Source organism: Magnolia sinica, chromosome 5, assembly GCF_029962835.1.
Source record: "Magnolia sinica isolate HGM2019 chromosome 5, MsV1, whole genome shotgun sequence".
Lineage (NCBI taxonomy): Eukaryota > Viridiplantae > Streptophyta > Magnoliopsida > Magnoliales > Magnoliaceae > Magnolia > Magnolia sinica.
Window position 1 is genome coordinate 19,141,831 of NC_080577.1, and position 19,881 is coordinate 19,161,711.

Consider the following 19,881-nt stretch of genomic DNA (forward strand, 5'->3'; position numbering starts at 1 on the left):
TGTAATTGCAATTTGGAGTCCAGTCCGTTGGCCGAAATGCTCAAGTTCAAGGATGGCATTTCAACCTGGTTACTTCCGCTTAAGACTAATTATTGTAATTCAAACCGATAGTGCAACCAAACACACATTTTGTTTACACGTGAATTTAGGGGTATATGGTTATTGAACCATGAATTGGCCAATAGGGAAGTTTTAGTTGTTTGTCCTACAGATGACAAGGGACTTAATGGAATTGGATGGATTATAAAATCCTTAATCTAAGGTTTCGTAAAGGGGATTTCGGTTATGATGAATGGGGTCCATGGGCCAGTGATCTACACTATTGGTTAATTGGCCTTGTGATGGATGGACTATACCCTACAAATCTCTTGAATAGGACAATCCTAACCTTATGGTTAATGGTCTACTACTGGACTTTTAGGAAGAGTAATATAATAGAGGTTCACATTTAATGGAGAAAAGGCCAAGATTGGTGTCTAGGATCTTTAACCCCAGTAGTATTTTGGGGCATGGTGTATCCATGTTTGGGATACAAAAAAGAAAATGATTTGGATTAATAAGCTGTCTGGCCCACTTATCAGTATCGAAGAGTAGATGGTGCAAAGTTGCCAAAGATCCCAACATTAACTACATTGCTCCTGATATGGAGGCAATTGTGAGGGAAGTTAGCTGACAACTGAGAAATGAAACCCAAAATGTCTCTTTATAATTGGTATAAAACACAATATATCCATAAAAGATTAATAAAACCATAACTTGAAGCTTTCTCTACCACACAAGAACCTTCCAAAACTACTAAAATTTTCCATCTCATTGCTCTTATTGATTAAACGTGGAAGATATCTTTAAATGAATCACAAGTACAATACTCTTCTCATAGTCTAATGTATGCTCTTATTGATTAAACCTATAAAGGGAGTGAATCCTTGAGAGAGGAATGGATGAAATAGACTGAATCCTTGAGGGAGGAATGGATGAAATAGACTTCAATGTACGGAAATCAGCTATCGGCGGCTAGCGTGTCGAAACTCCAAGGTGATTAACCATAACACACTCGAGATGGCATGAGAAAGAGATAGAGAGAGATTGAGGAAGGAGGGGTTGTGAATAATGAGCGTTTTTCTTCTAAAAGAAGCTCTGATTGAAAGCATTTCTAAAACTGATAGGATTTTGAAAATCAAATCTATGAAATTCAATAGAAAAATGAAGATTTCAATGAAAATACAAGAGTACTAAACCCAAATTAGGAAGAGCCGTGAGAGAGGCAGCCCTCTCTTTCGAACGCGGATTGAGTCTACCCCCGGACAGTAATGCATTCGGACAGGGCTCAGTGGGGCCCATCGTGATGTAAGAGTTTTATCCACGCCGCTCATCACATTTCTTAGGTCATTTTAAGCTATGATCCTAAAAATTAGGCATGTCCATAGCTCCAGTGACCCACACCAAAGGAAGCTGCAGTTATAATGATGCCAACCGTTGAAACCTTTCTAAGGGCCACCATGATGTTTTTTTTTTTTTTTACCATCCAACCTATTAATAAGGTCACTTAGACGTGGATAAGTGAAAAAACAAATATCAGCTGGATCTGAGACTTCTCCGGCTCCCAAGAAGTTTTTAATGGTGGACGTTCAATCATCACTTTGTGGTCCACTTAAGCCTTGGACCTGCCATGTATTTTACATAATATCTTAAAATGATCTGAGAAAAACGATGAACGGTGTGGATAAGACTATTACATCACGGTGGACCCCACAGAGCCCTGCCCGGACGGTAATGTCTGGGCGGTGGATCACTTGTCTTGGTATCAATCCCCAGTGGGGGTGGCTACACTAAATGCTAAACAAAAAAAAGAAAAAGAGGAGACCACAGTTTAGTAATCCAAACAGTTGAGATATTATTGGCCTCATGGTGGATGGCTCGTGCACCAAAAAAAAAAACCAGATTGCAAGAATCCCAACCGTCAATACTTGGCCAATGAATAGACGGTTACGAGAGAAAATACAGCAGCGGGTCAAATGAGCCCATCACACCATTGGTTTCGATCAATGAGCCCTGCGGTTCACTAACAGAACACCTCTTTCAAAAGAGGGGTTCCTGATTACAAGGACAATCTTTACAGTCCAACTATGTAATTATAAACCCATCGCTGGGAAGGTCCGGATCAATCAATAAGTGAATTCTTATGGGGCCCATCAGGGGCTTCAGCCGTTGGCTCGGTGTCCTTTTCAACGATCCAAACCATTTGCGTAATGGGCCTCACAACAGTTATTACAAATAACATTTAAAAAAAAAACAAAAAAGAACAAAAACCAACTGTCAGATTGAAAGCTTTCATCCTTTCGACTATTCAAAGCATAAGGGCACCATCCATATATCTACCATATATCTAAGAGTGGTCCAACCTCCATCCAAAGTTAAGCCCATCATATACCGTTTGGATCATTGAAGGATGACTCCGGATCCAAGTAGGGTTACCGAGAACTGGATCATTATAAAAGAAAGAAAAGGAATTTTATATAAAGAAGAAAAGAAAAAAAAAAGTACTTGATTAACATAGATTTTACATTCTAGTTCTATGTAAAATTCACCATGCTAACCCAAGGGCTCAAAAATACCCATGTGATTCAAAACAATGTACAAGACAACAATTACCTTCCATTTGATTGGAAATAATGTACAAGGCAATAATTTAATTCAGGTGGACCATGTGATTGGAAGCAATGTAATAATGTCATTCTGGTGGATCATGTGATTAGAAACAATGTACAAGGCAACAATCGCCTTCCAAAATATTTCCCTTGGTATAGCCCACCTGAATCATGGATAGGCCTAAATTTTTAGGACCCGTGCCTAAAATTTGGTGCAACATTTAATGGGTGGAGTGGATTTCATATGATCATTATGGTGGGCTTTGAAAAAAATTAAGTGGACATCTATCTCTCGACTGTTTTGCTTTTTTATTTTTCTAATTAATTAATTATTTATTTATTTTATTTTTAGGCATGGCAAATTTAAATCACAAGTTAACCTGATTTTCTGGCTTTGAGCCTAGATTGAGATTTTACATCTAATGGTTAGAGTGAATTTAGCATACAAATCATGGAGGGCCCCACCAAAAATCAAGTCCCTGCGTGTCCTCTCCAATAACAAAGAGATTATTTAGAAAAGTAAATTTTACGGAAATAAAAAAAAAAAAACCTAATTAATATAAAATTTATGTTCTTATACATTTTCTTCCAAGCTACCGTATCAATCAATATGGTGATCGTTTTAGCGGCTGGTTGTGAGGGTGTGCAAGCAAATGAGGCAGCTGCTTGGGCAGATCCCACTATGATGTCCAGGTAAAATCCGCCCCAACCATCAAGTGAATCACACATGAGAAGCCCAAAAATCACCTCATGCTAAGCTAGAAGCTCAAAAATCACCCACATCTGTGATTCAAGTGGACCACATGATTGAAAATAGTGCAAAAGGTAAGATCGCCCTCTAAATTGTTTCCCTTGTTATGCCGCCATTGAATCACAGATGGGCCTGAGGTTTAGGCCCTAGGCCCAAATTTTGATCAGTGGATTTTATATAATAATCAAGATGGGCTTTATAAAATCAAGGGTACCCATTTGAATCACAAGCCAAACTGATCGTTTGGCTCTAGGCCTAAACTAGGTTTAGGCATCTAATGGCCTGAGTAGATTTCCTATAGACATTATAGCAAGCCATCTCCAACGCTACAGAGAAATTATTAAGGGAAAAAAAAAGAATTGTAGGAATGGCCCTCTGGATTTTAATGGGCCCACCATGATATTTACGATAAGATCCTACTAGCATTAGATATTTAGTTCATATTAAGGTTGGCGAAAAAAATTAGGCCGACTTGTGATTCTGGTGGACCACAACAGAGCAAATAGCAAATAGTTAACATAAAGACGTCCACGCTTATTTTTACGGGGCTCTCTGTAATGATTATATGAAATCTACTCCAACCATTAGATTCCCTACAAATATTTAGGCATGTGACCTAAATATCATACCCATCCGTAATTCAAGGGGGCCACCGGCCAGACTAATGGAAATAGTTTGGAGGGAGAGCATTGCCCTGCCCTGTACATTGCTTTCAATCATGTGGTCCACCTAAACCACAAATGGAGCTTAATGAATTACGGAGGAATTAGGTGTTTTTTAAGTCACAGGTTACTTTGTTACAGGCAATAGCTATCCATTTTGAATATGGGAGAGGGTAGTGGAAACGCAGCTGCATTGAAAGGGCACCTACTTGCTCTGACCTAACGTCTCCTTCTCCCTCTCTCAGCGTCTCCTTCCCTCTCTCCTATTGTAATCTTAGCAGATCGGTCAATCATGAAGAGCTTTCACACTCCTATTTGGAAAGCCTTCGCCAGCTCTATGTGCAAAACTTGGATATACTGCTTCGCAAAATGGAAGCAATTGAGTCAGAGCCGTAACATAAAAAATAGTTGGGCTCATGAGACTACAACCAAAGTAGAAGGTGTTGGTCAATGTGCTCCAGAATGCTGAAGCTGCAAGGAGAAGAGCCGAAACTGCGAAGTAATCATGGATGGAGAGCTTGATTTGTTCTTAAATGCCTATTTCTCTCCAAGTTGCTTCATGCTGGGAGGAATGTGAGTGAACCAGGCTTCCCATTCTAGGAGTGGTCTCGGCCATGCTCGAGGATTCTTCAGAGCATTTGCAACATGAGGGATGAAACCGGATTGAATTAGCAATGTTTCCCTAGGGGAGAGAGTGAATATAAGATCCATCATCTAGACTTCCTCCATTTTCGTCGAGGGAGTAAACGCGAGACCCGGGCAAAGATAATCTCCCAGGGGTGATTAAAACATTGCTTTGTCGACGCACTTGTTGGCAAGTGCATCCATCACTGCCATCAAATCTGTTTAATGAAAGGTAGGAGTAGAAAAGGAAGATGTGACCGTTGCTTGAGGAGTAGATTGAGAATATGGAGTATAGAGAAGAAGAGTAAAGAAATGGAAGCATAAGGAGGAAAGAAGAATATGAAATGGTGCTTATATCAACCGAGAGAATGAAGTATTTATTAGGGCATCATTATGGTTTTGTTAGGAACCAGATGAATACACATGTCTACATGGGATTCATCCATTGTTTTCGATAAAGTGCAACCATCACTAACATATTACGGTGAGTTGGCCGAAGTCGGTTAACGCTTTGATAACATGTCTAGGCAATAAATGCCACGTTAATGAGGGGTCGCATGTCGCTTTTACCTTTTTCTAAATGCAAAGCGACGTGGGGGGCAATGTTCATCCTCATTATCGCCATCTCTTGCAATAACCAATCAGGGGGAGTTACATGTGATCTGTACGGATACACATGGTGCATTTGAAGATTTGCAGATATGTTCGGAAAAGATTTCTCGATAACCATAGCTGGAGCGTATTAGATGGTGTCGTGTAATGCTTAAGCGGCCGATGAAGGAGCAATCGTGTGCGAGCGGTTATCGGATAGGTGGCAAGAGGAGAAGCAGAAGTTCAAATAGTGTTGAACAATTATGGTAACCGTTGGAACATGAAAAGGATCTACATGAATGAATTAAAGCTATAAATAGAAGAAGAATTTAGCAAGGAAAACCATCTCATACCAAACTAAATAAACGAAATATATCTTTCAATTACCATTTCAAATTACTAATCATTTTACATTCCATAGTGTAATCCTTTGCTTTTCTTGATAAGCAAATTACATGTCATAGTGCAATCTTTTGCTTTTCAGCTTGCTGTTTACATCCCGTAGTGTAATCCGTAGAGATAACCAAGTAGTTGGTAATCTTTAGTTGTAATCTGAGCATATGCTCGTCTGCTGGAATCAATTCCTCAATCGAAAAGGTGTTTTGCAGCTGCTCTTCGCGACTTATTATAAGAATCCTTTTCTCATTTATATTTATTTGTATTGAAAAATCCTTTCGTATAAAAGGCAAATGCGCAACTCATCATCAGAGGATGAACTCCATCATATGACTATCGTTTGATTTGATTTTACACATTGAGTGAGTGACTGAATAGGTGATCAATCTCACCAAATCTCGGTCATACACTACGCATCTGCCTATCTTAGCACTTGGGGTCATTGTTGCTCGGTTTGAATTGAAGCTGCAATTTCAATTCTGGAACGCCCGCGTACACCCCCAGTGCCAAAAATAGCAGCCAACAATGACAATTATCGATGAAGACATAATTATACAGCTTTGAAGTTACTTTTGAATTAGCCGAATTTTAATCATTGATGAGGCACGTATGTTGGAGAATATGATTTATAAATAAATAACTTTAGTTTGAAATTATTTGTTTTTGCATTTCTTTCCCTTACGACATTATAAATATATCTTGCAAAGAAAATAATTTTTTTGGCTTGAATATATTATCCTAAGTATTTTTTTCCCCACATTATAAGCATTTTGAAAATGTGAGCTCGCTTTTATGACCCACCAGTTAATTAGTTTAGCCTAGAGAATCAGTCAAACTATTTATTTATATGGTCTTAATAAAATGTAATAATTTCATCCAAGTTTTTAATGTGTCAATCTAAATTTTCAATGATTCTCTAATTCAAATTTTAGTTTCTATTAATATATAACTTATTATATGTAGCGAAGTTATATGTTATCCTCTTATTACATCTTTAAATAATATTATTTGTTACTTTTGTTCACCTATGAGTAAGCTACTTGTGCCTTGCTTATTTATTGGTATATTCAGATGGGGCTTTATATTTTTTAAAATAAGTAAATAAGGTCTAATTAATAGAGATGCCAAACAGAGGAGCTTTGATTGGACGAGATAAAGAGACTCTAAATGGATCGGAAGCAGATTAGCCACTGATAGGTTGTGTAGGGAGACTCACTACTGAAGTTAGGGGGTGTTTGGCAGCTCAAAGGGGTAAGCAAGTGAGGCAATCACTTAAGGCCCCCTAATTATGAAAGCCCTATATTATAGCAAAATTAAAATTTCTTAATTATGAAGGTTCTATATTATATCAAAATTAAAATTAAGAAGAAGAAAAAAAAAAGCCTAAAATTTTTGAAATAAAACTTATTGAAAGACATAAAAAATAGGAACATCTAAAAATTAGTTTACAAATTTGAAATTGAAAATAAAAAATAAATCATAAAAACTAGTACTATGAATAATAACAGCCTAACTCTATCGTCTCTTTTTAAAATAATAACATCATTCTCAATAAATTCTTCTCCTATAACCTAAGACCACAATTACCTACTTTATTGCTAATTAAGTTTTCAAAAAAATAAATTCTAATATCAATTTAAACTAAAAAGCCTCATTTGCCTAAAGCCCTCAAAAATGTTGAGCCACCCTGGGTGCATGGGATTACATGGGTTTAAGTGAGATAAATCTTACACGGTGTAAGGGATTGTGCCACCCTGGGTGCATGGGATTACATGGGTTTAAGTGAGATAAATCTTACACGGTGTAAGGGATTGTCGCTTAATAGCGTGGCTTGGCATCTGCAGTGGAAATGGATAGGCAAATCACCCTACCACTATCAGTTGGTGCCCTGTGGGCCCCACCATGATGTATGTGTTTCATCCATGCCATCCACCCGTTCTTCCATATCATTTTATGGTAAGAGCCCAAAAATGAGTTTGATCCAAGTCTCAAGTGGACCACGCAGTGTTGATTGAAAGGCCACCATTTAAAACTTTTTGGCAGCCACAAAAGTTTTGGATCAAGTTGATACATATTTTTTCCCTTCATCCAAGTCTTCATGACCTAATCAATGGGTTAGATGTCAAATAACCATTACAGTTGGCCCCCAGAGGTTTTTAATGGTGGAATTCAATCACTACTTTTTTCTTATGGTGTGGTCCACCTGAGATTTATGTCCATCTCATTTTTGGGATCAAGCTCCAAAGTTATATTTCAAAATGGATGGACAGCGTTGATAAAACACATACATTATGGTGGGTTCTAAATGACACCGACCCAAGTAGGAATTAGGAATGCGGAAATCCCATGTCCGGGTACGGATTCCAAGATGAGGCTTCCCGGCTTTGTGACGTTGCGATGAGGATCATGGGATGTTAAAACCCGCTCCCTTTAAACCCAAGCGCAAACAGCCCCTTCGGTCACCTAGTTCCATGGGTCCCACCATGATGCATGGTTTTTTATCCACCCCATCCATTCATTTGGAGAGATCATTTTAGGCCATGAGCCAAAGAATGAATCAGATCTAAATCTCGAGTGGACTCCATCACAGTAAACGGTGGAGAGAGTCATGCCCACCGATAAAACCTTTTAATGGCCAAGAAAGTTTTTGGTCAAGCTGATATTTGTGTTTTCCCTTCTTTAATGTATATGTTAACTTATAAATAGCTTGGATCTCAAATAAACATCACGGTGGACCTTAGGAAGGTTTCAACCCTGGGCGTAACTCTCCCTGCCAACTCTCCCTGCCGTTTTATGTGATGGGGTCTACTCCACCTTTGGATCTGCCTCATTCTTTGATCATGCTTTAAAATGATCTCTCCAGGATGGACAATGTGGATACGACACATACAATATGATACGTCCCACAGAACTTGGTGACCTCACCATCAGCAGCGAGTCTCGCTACTCAATAGCTAATCCGCGTCTCGGACGCGGATCGGTTACCCGACGGTAGCCAACGCGAAGTGACGTCACCACATTCTCTGGGCCCAACATGATATATGTGTTATATCCACGAGATATCATTTTAGGGCATGATCCAAAGGATAAGTCAGATCCAAAGCTTTGTGAGGGGTGGCTAACAGTGAAGTGTGAACTTACAGTGTTATGTTGTGTACTAAACAAGCTGACAAAAAAAGAAAAAAGTCAGATTCAAAGCTCAATTGGACCCATTACAGAAAATAGCGGGGACAGTGACCCCACCCTTGAAACCTTCGTAGGGCCCGCCATGATGTTTATTACCCAACCTGTTTATAAGTTAAAAAAGACACGAAAATAAAGGAAACACAATTATCAGCTTGATCGAAAACTTCTGTGGCCCTAAGAAGTTTTTAAGGGTAGTCGTTCAATCACTACTATTTTCTACCGTGGGGTTCACTTAAGCTTTGGATATGCCTAATTCTTTATCTCATGCCCTAGAATGATCTCTTCAATTGGATGGACGGTGTGGATATATCACATACATCGTAGTGGGCCCACAAAAAGTGGTGACGTCACTTCAGTAGCCAGACGAGAAGAGAGAGCTTTGAACGCACTATGCGTACTGTCGACGCAACAGTATTCCTTTCCGCACATAAAAAGACGAGGAAGAGGAAGCAGCAGTTCTCAGCTCTCGTTTCTCCGCGTAAACAGACTGTAGACAAATACGTATAAATGGGCGCCGTACGAGGAGTATTGCTAGACGAATCCCTCCTCTGCGCTGAAGACAACGACGGAAATACTCATTTCCTTCCTGGCGCTGAGGCTTTGCTCCGTAGACTTCAGTATTCAAAGCTCCACACGGTAAAAAAAAAAAAAAAAAGAAAGAAAAAGAAAAGAAAATTTCTTTTGTTATATATGGTAGAATTTCTATTCCCAATCGACGATCGAATATGTAACTATTTGACATTTCTGCAAATGTTCAAGCGTCTTAATACGCCGAGAAAATGTTTTTTTTTTTTTTTCTTGTACAAGATTGTAGGGTAGAAAACAAATTATCGATGATTGGATTCTTATTTCTCATGTTTCTTTAATTTTATAAGCGTGTTGATAGATCTGAGGAAATGGATTTTTCTTTAAAAATAAAGAAATGGGTCTTTCTTCCGAGCTTCATACTGGAATCGTGTGATGGTTGATATGCAGGCACTCAGAAATTGTACACTTGGGTGTATTAGCTAAATTCAACTGTCCAAATAGCGGGACCTACTGTAGATAGGTCATCATCCAAAAGTCAGATTGATTGAACAATCCTAACTGCTGATTGATGGGCATTTGTTTGGTAAATGTCCACCAATCATCAGCTAGGAAATCAAATTAGTATAATTTTCAGGTTGCTGAATCATCTAAATAAGGACCTGCTATTTGGACGGTTTAATTTAATTGCATGCCATGCTTGCGATCTTAGTGTCTAGGCATCAACTATAGCACTCTGCCTCAGTATCAAAGGTTTTCTATGTTTTTAATTCCATGAAATTTCCGTTAAAATTTGATGTTTGAGTGCACTATTTTTTTGGTATATTAACATTATGATAACACAGATACATTTAAGGAAATGGGCTTTTTTTTTTTTTTCATTTTTATCTTTTAATAAATGAAGCTTCATACAATGGAATATCTTATATATTAAGTTTCCTTAGAATTTATCCTCTTAATTGCTGGCTGAATATGTGGTTGCTCTGGAAAAAAATTGTGTGAGTACAATTTTCCATGGAGTTGGAGTTGGGCCGCACATAGCTCCCACCTTCCAATAATGGTGGGTGGGAATCTTAACACACATTTCAAAATGGCTGTTTGAAATTAGCATTTTGAGTGCTTGCTAGTTGCTAGATTCCTGCCAAGCCTTTTAGTGGTAGGAGATAATATGTAACTCCCAGTGCTATTGAGCGCATCGTAAGTACTCTTAATTTGTTATTCTTTTCCTACTATTAATTTTTTGAGCAATCGCAACAATTTTATCAGGAAAGGGAGGAAAAACCTCATAAAGATTACAAACAAGACCAAGAGGACTTAAAGATTTTTTTTTTTTTTTTTTTGAAGGCTAATGATAATTCATTGAAAAGAAAAGCGCTGAGATGGTGCAAAATACAAAGCACATAAAAGAAAATTACATCCTCGAAAAGGAAGAAAGATCACAAGTAACCAACTCCTTTACATAATAGGTCCATTCCGCTACAAGGAGCTTTGCCTTGCTAGATACTTTGATTGCCATGGTGCTCGAATTCCGGAAGCATTTCTCTCCCCCACAAGGCCCAAAGACCTGCTAATAATGCCAATCTCCAACACACCCTTCTATCCTTCCTTAGCTCAACGCTATGCCAAGTGAAGAAAAGGATCCTAACTAATTCCGTCATTACCCATGAGATAGTGAATATTCTTAGAATTGTCCTCCACATTATTTGGGCATAAGGGCAATAAATGAATAGGTGGGTGACTGATTCTGCATCCATCGTAACAAATCACACATATATTGGGCAACACCATAGATCTTTTTTGGAGATTATCCACCATTAACATCCTTTTTCTCCTAACTAGCCAAGCAAACGCTATCACTTTAGGGGGCATACCATGGGACAAGATGAAGGATGTGCATGCATGACTTCCTCCCACTGCCAAGGTCCGAATTAGATTGTAGTAGCAAACCAAGAAAAGCCCCGATTTATCTGCCTTCCATTGCATTCTATATTGTTCCTCCTAGGTCGAGGTGCAGCCCTGAAGAAGGCCCTGGAGCTTTACAAAGTCTTCAATTTCCCCATCGAGCAAGTTTCTACGGTGAAGAGACCAAATGATAACTCTGCCCTAATGGAGAAGCACCGCAAGATTGGAATGTTGCTTTCCGATGATAGGCTTGCTAACCGTGGGAATATCACTTGAAGTGGCTTCTCACCCAACCACGCATCTTCCCAAAACTGCACCCTTCCTCCACTACCAATTTCAAACCTGATTTACTCGTGGAATTTGCTCTTTAAATTAGAGATTGACTTCCAAATGTGTGATGCTCTGTAAAGAGATGAGGTCTTAACTCACCATCCTCCCTCCTGACATCCATACTTATACTAACCTTTCTCCATAGTTTTTTTCTTCCCCAAATCTCTGAAACCATTTTCGCATCAAGGCTTGGTTCACCAACTCCAAATTCCCCCCTCCCAAGTGAAATTTCTCCCTCCCTTCCCTTCCTTTCCAAAGGAAATCCCATATGTGCTTTTCCAACTTGTGCAAGACGTATTTGGAACATTTAAGGAGGGACATAAAGTACACTGTGATGGGGACATCAGAGGACTTACTCTGCCAGAGATGGAGGCGACCATCCACATCAACGCAGCTTTCTTTATGGATGGGAGGAGAGAATCCTAGTGGAGATTTGAGAAGAAAAAAAGAAGAAGAGAGAGAATCTCTTTTGTGAAAAGGAATTTTCCTCATTTTTTTTTAATGTTTGTTTTAGAAACCTTCCCTCCCAATTAAATTGTGGAAGGATAGAGGTTTGATTGATGGTAGATTCCTCAAGGTACACTCGTACTCTTTCTCCTCTCTAACAAGTTATTCTTATTCTTCTCTTTCATCCTCTTTTCCTTTCCCATACAACATTCCCAACCCATTAAAAACCCAATCCACCTTCCCTCTCTTTCCTCTTTCCTATCTACGTGTGGACCCGCACGTACACGCGCATGCATCCATATGGGCAGTCATGTGTGGGCCTCCTGTTCATTAACCCCGAGTGCAGGGTTGCGCTGTAGTAATAATTCGGTGAGACTGAGGTCAAATCCATGGGTAATTGGGAACACGGTCTAGTGCTAATCTAAGTCTAACTTGGTTGGTTGGATTTTAATCTAACGATATGAAAGGAAAAATAAATAATAAAGATAAAACACTAAGGATCCAGGAATCCACTTATAATAATTTCAACATCAATTTGCTGCTTCAATATAAAATAACACAATTGGAATCGAAGTCCTAATTTATCCAGTCGGATGATAGAGCAGTTAAACCATTCCTAAGTATTAAGATGAATATGATTTCAATTGACTGGTTCTTCCATTAAGCACTCGGACATCAATCGCAGGGAATTGAAAGCATCCAATGCACCCCTAGGCATCATTGGATCAATCAATTATACATATTAATTCCTTCTCTAGATCAAGGCTAAACAATTGCTAAATCGGAGCATCCATTGTACCCAGAGTGCACAATGAATCCAGAAATAAACAACTGAAAGACTTTCAAAGTAAATTCAAACCAAACGAATCTACTATCATCATTCAAGGTAATAGCATTGAATTTAACAAATTAAACATTGAAATTAACTACAAGCTTCATCCCTTGGCCTTAGCTAAGAGATTAACTAGTTATAGTTAACTTAAAAACAAAAGAAAAACTAAAAGATTTACTAGAACTCATGAAGAAACCGAAGTAGAAGAACATTGTCGGTGCTCTATATATGCCTTGCCTTCTCTCCATTTCCAAACCCTAGGAGATGATTTGGAATAGCCTAGGGACTCCTTTAAATAGTTTTGGAACTCAATCTTTTGCACCACCTCGGAAAAGTTTGTAAACCGACTTTGAATTTATGCAGTTATCGCGGCTTCGATAGAACCTTTGAGGACATCGAAGCTCCTTCATGGCGCCTTCGATGACATTGAATGTTCCTTCGATGACATCAAAGAGTGTATGAATTTGTCCAGCAACGAACTGAGAAAATTCATGATTTTCTCGATGTTATCGGAGTTAGCTTCAATGGCATCGAAACTTACTTCGATGTTATCGAAACTTACTTCGATGTCATCGAAGTCTGTTTCTATAAATTTTTTTTTCAGAACTATGTTTTTTTGACCCCAGAATTTCAGAATATGATTTTTCTGGCCCCGAATTTTTAGGATTCATTTTCCTTAGTTTCTTTATTTCAAATCTTCGATTCCCTTCATTCTTCACTTGGTTTCCTTGGATCTTTAACATGTGAATTCTTCATTAATGACTTCCAAATCTCTAATTTTTCATTATCTTGTTTTGAGCTCTAAATCCATCCTTTCAAACGCATATTCATTGTAGGCTTTTGAATCACATCTCATGACAAAAACGTATATAATTAAATCAAATTAACACTTAAATGGTAGGATAACTAATGTAATTGAAGGGTTAAATATATAATATTTGAGTCTCAACACCTCCGTTTGGTGTTTTCCCTCTTTGATTTATCTCAAAACCTCCCTAATATTTCCTTTGAATCCCTAGAAACCCAATTCCTAAATCTCCATCCCTGAATCCAAAATTCTAATAAAAATATGATTTTTTTATGAAACTTTCTCAAAATTAGAATTTTGATTGCATCATCGTCTATCCACATGGTTGTTGCACTACCCACGCTAGATTGGAAGTCCCTACTTCCAAGCGGGCCACTCTTGAATTATTTTATATTTTCGTGCACTGCGTTTTGATAGCCTGGGACTTTCATGTTATAAATTTGAATTTCTGAATCTATTATGTGGATATGCTTGATTTTACATGTTGATTGCTGAAATTAATGTGTAAATTGATATCTCATCTTGCATCTTAGGGTAGTTAAAGTTTCTATTATCCTACATCACACAGACATGTTTGACATGATTGCTTTGATTAGTGTTAGGTGCCACCTAAAGACAAGTATAGGCTCTTCCATGTTGATAGCTTCCTTTCCACCACAACATCACATAAATGCTTCATTGGCTTTCCTATGCATAGGGGAAGACCAAGATAGGTCAAGGGGAACGACCCTTCCTTGCACCTAAAGATAGTCACCATCCTTTCTACCTCCTCCTTTCCGTCCTTTCCACCACAACATCTCATAAATGCTTCGCCATCTTTTTCCATGCATAGTGGGAGACCATCCTCTCCACCTCCTCCTTGTGCATTAGGATCCCTAGCATTTCACTCTTAGCAATGTTAACTTTTCAGACCTAACACCATCGTAAAGCATTTGATAACCTCTTTAAATTGTTTATTGCGTTAGCATCTGCTTCTCAAAGTAGGAAAGTATTGTTAGTGAACTGAAGGTGGGATATTGGGGGACTCGCTTTCTCTACATTGAAACCATAAATGAGATTAACATCCTGCATTTTTTCACCATCTTGCCTAGAACCTCGGCTAGCACTAGGAAGAGGAACATGGAGAGTGGGTTCCCTTAACAAAGGCTCTGTGAGCTTTTGAAGAATCCTTTGGGGGGGTTGTTCACCAACACAGGAAAGGAGGTTGACTGCATGAATTCTTGCATCCAACCTCTCTACTTTAAACTGCAGCCCAATTAACCCATCATGTAATCTAGAAAATTCCAATTAACATGATCATATGCCTTTTCCAGCTCCAATTTGCAAACTATTCCTTTTGCTCCATCCCTGTGACGAAAATCCATGCATTCGTGGTTGATGAGTGTGTTGTCCATGAGCTGCACTCCTTCAATGAAAGCACTTTGGCTTTTCGAGATGATGCTCTCTAGGACCCTTCGAAATTTGGACGCTAAGGGTTTTGCAAGGATTTATAGGCCCCCCCCCCCCCCCAATGAGGTTGATCGGTCGAAAAAATCCTTAATTCTTTCGTACCTACCAACTTAAGAATAATTGCAATAAAGAGGCCCCCTAGCTTTGCTGAGAGGGTGGGCTAATTGCCTTTTGGTTTTTTTCAATAATATCACATTCTCTATAATGAAAAAAAAAGCTTTGCTAAGAGGCGGCCCCTTTCGTAGTATTCCTTCATGAAATTCATCATGTCTCCTTTCACCAAAGGCCCACAAGACATGATAAAAGACCATTGGGAAGCCATCAGGACCCAAAGCCTTGTCTGTCCCCAAATAGTCAACTGCAACTTTGACTTCTTCCTTAGAGAAGGGGTTTTCAAGGAATTCAATTATAGTGCTAGAGAGGTGGTTGAAGTTTAGGTTGTCTAACCTTGGTGTTTTCCACCCTTCGCTTCTTAGGGGGTCCTTGTAGAACTGCACCAGTGCCCTGCATATTTTGTCTTTCCATTCCACTTTCTTGCCTCTCACTTCTAAGGCACTAATTTTGTTGTTTCTAGCTCGGGCACTTGTTATGTTGTGAAAGAATTTAGTGTTTTTATCTCCCTCCTTGAGCCAAGTTGCTCTTGACCTATACTTCCATTTGATTTCCTCCTCCTTTAAGCGATTAGCATACTCAAGAGATAGTTCAGTCCTCAAAATCCTTTCTTCGTCTGTTAACTCAACTCCTTTTATGTTGATATCTCGAATGCCTTTCAAAATAATTTTAGTTTTCGCCTCCCGGTTCCCCATGACCTCTTTCTTCCACCCGTTAAATTTTTTTTTTTTCCTTTTAAAAGTCTCAACTTTAGGCTTAAACGGAAGCCCACAAAACAATCCACCTTGAAGGATGATTGCCATTTCCAGATTGAGTCTGAAAATCCCTCCATTTCAAGCCACATGAGTTCAAACGCTAGTGATGCAGGATGGTTTAAACTAGAATGCATGTGTGAGTGCAGAAATAATCCAGCGAAATAAATTAAACAAATCAATTGAAATATTCAGCATTTCACATCATAGTAAAGATAATAACAAAGGAAACATGCAATAGTTGCAGACCATCATCACAATCCTGTAGTATCGTATTCAAATCATGCGTGGATTGGATCTAGCGAGGGATGAGACCTCCCAATCTTGCATGGTTTCAATTTAACAATCAATACAGCTTCTCTAGTCTAGGAAATCAAAGGATTTCTGGAATATGGACGACTGAAAAATCTGAGAGGGTTGGGATCAATTCTCAGATTTTCAGGGTTAATAGCAATCAAAGAATACTAGGCATTGAAAGAAAAGAAGAAGGTTGGAGGGCTAGAAATAGAATTTAGAAGAGGGGAGATTAGAGGAAGAGAAGATCTTACCACAAAGAAAGAGGCACCAAGCTTTTATTAAAAAATTAAAAAAAAATCGTTATTAAGTTTAGGGTAGAAAACACTCTATTTATAAAATTTGGATTTAAAAGAAAATGACTAAACTACCCCTATAACAAAAGAAAAAAAAAAGTTCAAAATAAAGCTTTCTAAAAAAATATATATTAATAATAAAAATCCTGCATAACATATCAATCTTTTAACTCATCCTACACGTGTGTCCTCCTAATGTGGGGCCTTTAATTAATACAGGGACACATGTAAGGTCTTCAAAATCCTCCTTGGTTGTACTACGAACCATCGTCGAGCCATAAAGATATATTCGTCGGCCGCCTTCATCTTTGATAAACTTTGAAGGGTTTGATGTCCTCATCAGCTAGTCATCCTTGTCTACCTCTAACAGGATTGGGCAGTGGTTTGAAGCAGGCTGTGAAAGGCCCAGCTGTGAAGCTTTTGGAAATTTCTCCACCCACCTTGTTGACACCAAAATTATTTCAAGCTAGGAGCAGACTGCCTTCTCCTGCCCATTGGACAAGTGAGACCGACTCCCACCCATCAGAAGGTCCATCATTTCAAATATATTCACCAATGCTAAGAAGTCCTTAATGCTACATGTTAATCTTCCTTTGCTGGACTCGTTGGAATTTTTCAGATGTGAATCTGATTATATTGAAATCACCTCCCACGCACCAAGGACTGTTGAATTTGCCACAAGATGCACCTAGCTCTACCCAAAAATTCGATTGCTTCTCAACTTGGTTCGACCTGTATGCTGTCATGAACATCCATTTGAAACTGGAAGACAAATCCTTCAGTACCACTGAGATAGAGAAAGCACTGCACCGCCAGTCTTCCTTTGTCCATACATTTGAATCCTAGACAACCAGGATGCCCCAACAGACCCCACTACGTCAAGAGAAACCTGCGCTTTTGATTTAGCTCCCACAATGAGTCTAAAAGAGACCAGTTGATGTCCTGAAGCTTGGTCTCTTGGTAGGTGATCAGCTAAGCCTTCAACCTTTGATATATATCTCTGATATGCAATCTCATCTCTTGAGAACCCAACCCTCTAACGTTCAAGCTTAAGATTTTCATTTAGGCACCAATCTTCACCTCCTTCCCTTCCTCTCTCTTCTCGAGATACTACTTGAGTTGTAGTTAACCTCAGAAGCAAGGCTTATAAGCCCCCCATAACCTTTCGGGGACCTTTGAGTCTTCCTTTGATTTGCCATTTGACACATCTGATTGTCATGTGACACCCATTGCAACAATGTGACATAGTCTTCTTTGCGTCCACTAAAACAGACATTGATCTTTCTTCCTACACACTTCATCGCATCCATGATCCATTACTTAGTTGGATTGTTGCTCATTGCCTCTTCCATTGTAACCTCCATGCTGAAGTTAGGATCTTCTGGCTAGCTATGGTAGACCATATTCAGAGATGCTTCCTTTAGTATCTTGGATTGCTTCAATTTCTAATGCTTCCCTTAAGAGCCTTTTGTTGAACGAATCATCCTGCCATGCAAGAAGAAACGCCCCTCCTTCCTTTGCCTGATCTTCCTTCTAAGCAAAGACCACCAACGCAAAAGACCTGGTTTCCTTCCCTCTAGTTGATAAAGGCCTTATGGATGCACATGTGAGAAAAAAGGGCTATTCCACCACACAAGTCACTTCATAAGGGACACTCGCATGATTCAGGTAAGGCACATGTAATGGTTGCATGAGCTAGGGTAGGGCTGGGACACGTGTGAGATTCTCCAACAATCACACTTCACCTACTTGAACCAACGATTGTCACTTGAGCCTCTTCCTAGGTGTGCCATACCACCCTTACAAGCCTAGCCTCCATCATTACAACTCTTGCAAGCTTGCCACCTATTGGGCCACATGGTGTGCCTACCTGGCTCTAACCGCCCTCAAGCCCCTCTCTCTTGACAACGTAGCTATGTGGCGAGGCCTCGAGCCGCTCTCTTTTGCCACCACTGCAGTGGAGCGAACTGTCTCCCCATGTGGCAAGCATGCATGATTTCATCCGACTCTCAAGCCCTCCCTCCTGACATCGTATTGATGTGGCAAGACCTTGAATCACACTCTCTTGCTGTGAAAAGAAGAAAAGGAGGTAAGAGACAACCCAAGAAATGATGGCCAACTTAACGTTCTTGAACACCTCGACAAGATCATGCTGGTGATTCTGGAAGCATCTTTCATTGCTCTCGCCCCAAATTGACCAAATCAAGGCCATGAAGGAGAGCCTCGAAAGAATCCTTTAAAGCTAACCCCCCCTCCATGCTAAACTAGGAAGAGACCGTCAATAGTTCCAAGCATCACCCAACTACAGTGGAATATGTTGAGGAACTGCTTTTATAATGCTCTCGAAAAATGCAGTGAATGAAGAAATGTTCCACCAACACTACCTCCCAAAGACACATGGTATGGACATTTGGAATGATCATATCCCTCATCAATCGATTGTCTACTTCGAGCACCCTATTCTTCTCACCAACCATGCATAAGCCATTATCCTAGGAGGGCCTTTGTAACCCCGCACCTTCTCAGTTGGATCTTTGAATTCTTTCCTGATCAGGGCATGAACTGCCTCATAGAATGATTCAATCTAAAATTTCCTGTCCCTCTTCCACTTCCACAACCAAGCATTGTGAATAGATGAAAACCACGACTGGACCTGAAGGAGCTCCTAAATTTGTCATTTCATCAGATTTTGAATCTAACAAGTTTGTATGGCATGCCAAAATCCATACCACTTGAGGTCCCACTACCTCGACATACTCAAAGATTCTAGCTTCCTTGTCCAAAGCAATGGTAGCTTGTTCAAGAAACATCTCGCCATAGGGCCTATATGTGCACTAGTGCAATCAAAATCTGACGCGGGATCCCTCTCCAACTGAAAACGATATGCCTTTCTTGACGGGCTCTGTCGCTTGCACAATGTCTTTCCAAGCCAATGATACTTCGTAGCGGGACAATTCCTTAGTGAACCATCCACCCTATGTTTTCCTATATTTACACCCTATCATCCTTTTCCACAAGAACGAAATAACTGATGAAGAGCCCTCGGATTGCAAAGAAATAGAAAAACAAGAATGATCCTTCATGACAGAATGTCAGAATTCTCCATAGCTCTACACGAGATATCAATACGCCTACGTAGGGATTTGTTTTGATATGATAGTAGGTGTATCGATATCTTGTGTAGAGCTATGGAGAATTTTGACATTCTGCCATGAACGATCTCGTTCTTGTTTTTTCTATTTCTTCGACATCTGAGGGCTCTTCATTGGTTATTTCT

The 19,881-nt window shown here is 39.4% G+C and overlaps 1 protein-coding gene across 5 annotated transcripts in view; it reads left to right on the plus strand.

Moving 5' to 3' along the window:
• Positions 1–9,245: 9,245 nt before the first annotated feature.
• LOC131245658 (inositol-tetrakisphosphate 1-kinase 6) overlaps positions 9,246–19,881 on the plus strand; it is a 29,053-nt gene continuing 18,417 nt past the window's right edge. Inside the window, exon 1 of one of the 5 annotated variants that reach the window (XM_058245262.1) lies at positions 9,246–9,494. In XM_058245262.1, the coding sequence (XP_058101245.1) occupies positions 9,366–9,494 (129 nt within the window). In that variant the 5' untranslated portion in view covers positions 9,246–9,365. The remainder of the gene's footprint in view (positions 9,495–19,881) is intronic. The other 4 variants (XM_058245258.1, XM_058245261.1, XM_058245259.1 and 1 more) reach the window with 4 other exon arrangements.